This window comes from Megalobrama amblycephala, unplaced genomic scaffold, assembly GCF_018812025.1.
Source record: "Megalobrama amblycephala isolate DHTTF-2021 unplaced genomic scaffold, ASM1881202v1 scaffold216, whole genome shotgun sequence".
NCBI classification, from domain to species: Eukaryota; Metazoa; Chordata; class Actinopteri; order Cypriniformes; family Xenocyprididae; genus Megalobrama; species Megalobrama amblycephala.
In genome coordinates this window covers 62,171-67,456 of record NW_025953338.1, presented here as the reverse complement: position 1 = coordinate 67,456, position 5,286 = coordinate 62,171, and the positions used below count along the sequence as shown (strand labels likewise).

Here is a 5,286-nt window from a genome sequence, read left to right as displayed (position 1 = left end):
TATTTGGAAGAATGTTTGTAACCAAACAGATCTTGGTCCCCATTGACTTCCATAGTAGGAAAAAATATATACTATGGAAGTCAATGGGGACAGAGATCTGTTTGGTTACAAACATTCTTCCAAATATCTTCCTTTGTGTTCAGCAGAACAAAGAAACTCATACAGGTTTGGAACAACTTGAGGGTGAGTAAACGATGACAGAATTTTCATCTTTTGGGTGAACTATTCCTTTAAATTAGCTATCATTATGACAAATGGCTAAAAATTATACACTGTATTTTCGCACAAAACCAGCCCACCTTTTGACCCTCATTTCATAGTGACAAAGTTGGCAACCCTAACATACAGCAGAGCTGTTAACACAATAAAAATCTAAAGAATAAATAAAAACTAAAACTACATAGCCTAAAATGTAAATGTAATTCAAATTAGGCCAATTTCGATTAGGGGATTTTTAGTGAGTGTGATTTATTATTATTTGTGAGTGAATGTATGCATGTGTATGAGTGAAAAGTGTATTGTTTGCATGTGCATGGTTGTTCGCAAATTTGATTCTCTTTTTATTTGTGTGTGAGAGGGAGATGATTTGATTGAGTTTAATTCATTAAAGGTCCCCTAGAACATGTTATTACAAGATGTAATATAAGTCTAAAGTGTCTCCTGAATGTGTCTGTGAAGTTTAAGCTCAAAATACCCCATAGATTTTTTTTAATTATTTTTTTTAACTGCCTATTTTGGGGCATCATTAACAATAAAACCTAAAAACTTAAAAAAAAGAAAAAAATAAACAAAAAAACGTAACCCCTTTAAGAGCGAGCGTCTTCCCTGCCACACGAGCTCTGGACTATATTACAGCGCATTTACAAAGTCCACACAGCTAATATAACCCTTAAATGGATCTTTACAAGATGTTCGTCATGCATGCTGTATGCATGCTTCGAATTATGTGAGTAAATTATTTATTTTGGATGTTTACGTTTGATTCTGAATGAGTTTGACGCTGTGCTCCATGGCTAACGGCTAATGTTACACTGTTGGAGAGATTTATAAAGAATGAAGTTGTGTTTATGAATTATACAGACTGCAAGTGTTTAAAAATGAAAATAGCGACGGCTCTTGTCTCCGTGAATACAGTAAGAAACGATGGGAACTTTAACCACATTTAACAGTACATTAGCAACATGCTAACGAAACATTTAGAAAGACAGTTTACAAATATCACTAAAAATATCATGATATCATGGATCATGTCAGTTATTATCGCTCCATCTGCCATTTTTCGCTGTTGTTCTTGCTTGCTTACCTAGTCTGATGATTCACCTGTGCAGATCCAGACGTTACTGGCTGCCCTTGTGTAATGCATTGAGCACTGGCATATGCAAATATTGGGGGCGGAGCCCCCGACTGTTACGTAACAGTCGGTGTTATGTTGAGATCCGTGTGTTTTCCGGAAGTCTTTTAAACAAATTAGATTTATACAAGAAGGAGGAAACAATGGGGTTTGAGACTCACTGTATGTCTTTTCCATGTACTGAACTCTTGTTATTTAACTATGCCGAGGTAAATTCAATTTTTGAATCAAGGGCACCTTTAATATTTGTGAGTGAACGTGTGTGTGCGTGTATGAGTGAAAAGTGTACTGTTTGTTTACATGTGCATTAGGGATGCACCGAAATGAAAATTCTTGGCCGAAACCGAAAACCGAAAAAGAGGAAACCAAGGCCGAAAACCGAAAACCGAAACACCGAAATAAATTATGCCAATTATTAATATCATTGCATTTATGGCTATGACTGTGTACTAACTTTACTAAAATCAAGGCATTGCAATTGCATAAATTAATATTAAAGTTTCAAAGAATAAATCAATTACAAATTATGCAAATATTTATTTAGCACATTGCAACAATGCATAGTAATAACAAATTCAAACTAAAATGTTTAACTTGACCCCACTCATGTGTACATTAAATAATAAGGTAGAGACCTACTGGCCTGCAGAAAGGTTTTAAAATTAAATAAAAACAAAGTGCATTTAGGTCAAGTGCATTTTTAAATTTTTCTCTGTAGGACTACTACAAGAAAGTGTATTCAGAACAAGTGCAACTGCTTAAAGATACAACAATATTTTCTCTGTAGGCCTTCAACATAATAGTGTATCAAAACAAAGACTGCCATAGCCCATATGTTAACTGTAGAACTTTAACAACAACAAATGTACCAAGAACTGCAGATATGCAAAGTAGATAATAAATATTTAAACCCATTAAAACCCATATTAAAAGCCCATTCGGTAACACTTTATAATAACTGCACACTATGAAGCATTAGTTAATAGTCAATTCATCATTTATAAACCATTAATATACATTAGTAAGCAGTTTATAAATACAGCTATAAATGCTTTATTCTTGATTTATAAGCATATCTATAATGCGTTTAATAATTGTATTTTCATACTTTATTAATGATCAATTTATCATTTGTAAATTAAGTATTACACTATTTACAAAGCAGTTATTTAGGAGTTGTCAGTGCTTCATAAGATCATTTAGGAAAAGTAAGTAAATGATTAATAAACTATTTAAATGTACACTTATGCATATTATTTAGACATTTAGTAATAGTTAGTCAATGTGTTAATAAATGCTTTATTAGCACATATTCCTACTGTAATTCATGATTAATTCAGGTAGTTATAAAACATTTAGAAGTGGTCAGTTAACTATTTTTGTGAGCTCATCTAAAGTGAGGACTATTTATGCTTTGTAAAGCATTCATAAAGGAGATTTAAAGGCTCATTTATATTCTACACAGAAAAAGGAAACAAACAACACAGAGTGATACAGAACATAGAAATATTTATTTCAAGATGCAAAAATTAAACTGTACACTTAATATAAAATGAAAAATAAAATTGATGATCAAATGATCAAACAATATTTGAAAATTACGTTTTATATCAATTCTTATATAAAGTGCTCTTACGCTTGTTACAGTAACTAAGTAATACTACTTGTACATTCTTGAAATGTCATGAATCAGTCTGCCAAATGCACCATCATAGTGTTTCTTTGCCAGCCATTCATTCCACTCTATCACTGCAAGGTGGTCAGAAAGCAAACTCTCAGTCCGATTTCCCCTAAGCCTCCAGATCTGCTCCTTGTAAGATCTCCAGGCCCTTTCAATATATTGGGTATGGGCACCAGTGTGGGGATCTACATAACACCTGCTGTGGTTGACGGTGTGATGGTTGTACCCTAGTGCAGGGAGTATGCGATAGGCACGCCACTCGTCACTGATAATTGATGACCCAGGCCTCACATGATGCGCAATCAAAGGGACTAGATGGTTTCGAGATCTTTTTTCCAGAAGACGTAGAATAGGTTTTCTGGATTTTTTTTGGTGATGCTTCACACCTAACATTCCAAAGACCCACTTCTTTCTTTTCCACCCACCAGCCATTATTCCTCTACCATACTAATGGAGACAACAAACACAGAGGTAGACAGATACATTATAATAACAATAACTTTGGAACCTACAGTGGTATGCGAAAATTTGGGAACCCCTCGCAGAATCTGTGAAAATGTTAATAATTTTAACAAAATAAGAGAGATCATACAAAATGCATGTTATTTTTTGTTTAGTACTGTCCTGAGTAAGATATTTTACATAAAAGATGTTTACATATAATCCACAAGACAAAAAAATGGCTGAATTTATTAAAATAACCCCGTTCAAAAGTTTGGGAACCCTTGATTCTCAATACTGTGTGTGGTTACCTGATGATCTATGACTGTTTGTGTGTTTTGTGATGGTTGTTCATGAGTCTCTTGTTTGTTCTGAGCAGTTAAACTGAGCTCTGTTCTTCAGAAAAATCCTCCAGCTCCTGCAGATTCTTCAGTTTTTAAAGATTTTTTTGCATATTTGAACCCTTTCCAGCAGTGACTGAATAATTTTGAGATCCATCTTTTCACACTGAGGACAACTGAGGGACTCAAACACAACTATAAAAAAGGTTCAAACATTCACTGATGTTCCAGAAGGAAACACGATGCATTAAGAGTCGGGGTGTGAAAACTTTTGAACAGGATGAAAATGTCACAATTTTTCTTATTTTGTTTAAATATCATTGTTTTTCATTTAGTACTGCCCTTCAGAACCAACAGAAGATACTTGCATGTTTCCCAGAAGACAAATTAAGTACAATTTACCTTGATCTTTGAATTCAAAAGTTTTCACCCGCCGACTCCTAATGCATCATGTTTCCTTCTGGAGCATCAGTGAATGTTTGAACCTTTTTTAATAGTTGAGTTTGAGTCCCTCAGTTGTCCTCAGTGTGAAAAGACGGATCTCAAAATCATTCAGTCACTGCTGGAAAGGGTTCAAATATGCAAAAAATGCTGGAAAACTGAAGAATCTGCAGGAGCTGGAGGATTTTTCTGAAGAACAGAGCTCAGTTTAACTGCTCAGGACAAACAAGAGACTCATGAACAACCATCACACAACACAAAAACAGTCGTGGATCATCAGGTGACCACACACAGTATTGAGAATCAAGGGTTCACATACTTTTGAACGGAGATATTTTAATAAATTCAGCTACTTTTTTGTCTTGTGGATTATATGTAAACATATTTTTTGTAAAATATCTTACTCAAGGCAATACTAAAAAAATAACATGCATTTTGTATGATCTCTCTTACTTTGTTAAAATTACTCACATTTTCAGATTCTGCAAGGGGTTCCCAAACTTTTGCATATCACTGTATATTTTAAATGTATTTTTATTTAAGTTGCTTTTGCTATAATATACCTTTCTTTTGTGCCGAAAATGGCTTTCGTCGATCACAACAAACTCCCTTCTTCCACCAATCTGCTGACCTGTACGCCTTCTCATCCTTTCAACTGCTGTAACACAGACTTCCCTTATTTTCTTTGCCATTTTACTAAGAGTTGCTGAACTGCCTGCAATGCTGTCGTCCATCATGTCTATCTGCCATAACCGCAGACCCTGAGAAAACCTTTAAAGGCAAATAGAACATGTAATGTTTATGAATGCCTTTAAATAATTTACACTGTATACATTATTTTATGCAAATTACAAAGAGAACAGTGACAAAAATGTGTTAATTATATACATATTTATATTACAACTGTTGTATTCCTACCTGTACAGGAATTGCATCCACCTACTGAAGGAGACCTTTGATCCACTGAATATTGATTTGTGCCTGACAGAAATTTGTTTTGCCCTTCCCTCATGTGCTCCTGATTGTCGACA

At 34.3% G+C, this 5,286-nt stretch overlaps 1 protein-coding gene across 1 annotated transcript; it reads right to left on the bottom strand.

Annotated features, from left to right (window-relative positions):
* Positions 1 to 2,980: 2,980 nt before the first annotated feature.
* On the bottom strand, positions 2,981 to 5,286 carry LOC125260974. The gene is made up of 3 exons (XM_048179518.1): positions 5,174 to 5,286; positions 4,819 to 5,026; positions 2,981 to 3,479 (listed from the first exon to the last, which is right to left on the bottom strand). Exons 1-3 carry the CDS (start codon positions 5,188 to 5,190, stop codon positions 3,012 to 3,014), a joined length of 693 nt encoding a protein of 230 aa, XP_048035475.1. The 5' UTR covers positions 5,191 to 5,286; the 3' UTR covers positions 2,981 to 3,011.

Bases quoted from the DNA above. Each gene is read 5' to 3' on its own strand.
- LOC125260974 (XM_048179518.1), bottom strand. The intron at 3,480-4,818 runs GTATATTATAGC...TGTCTCCATTAG, and splicing joins ATTTTCGGCACAAAAGAAAG to TATGGTAGAGGAATAATGGC.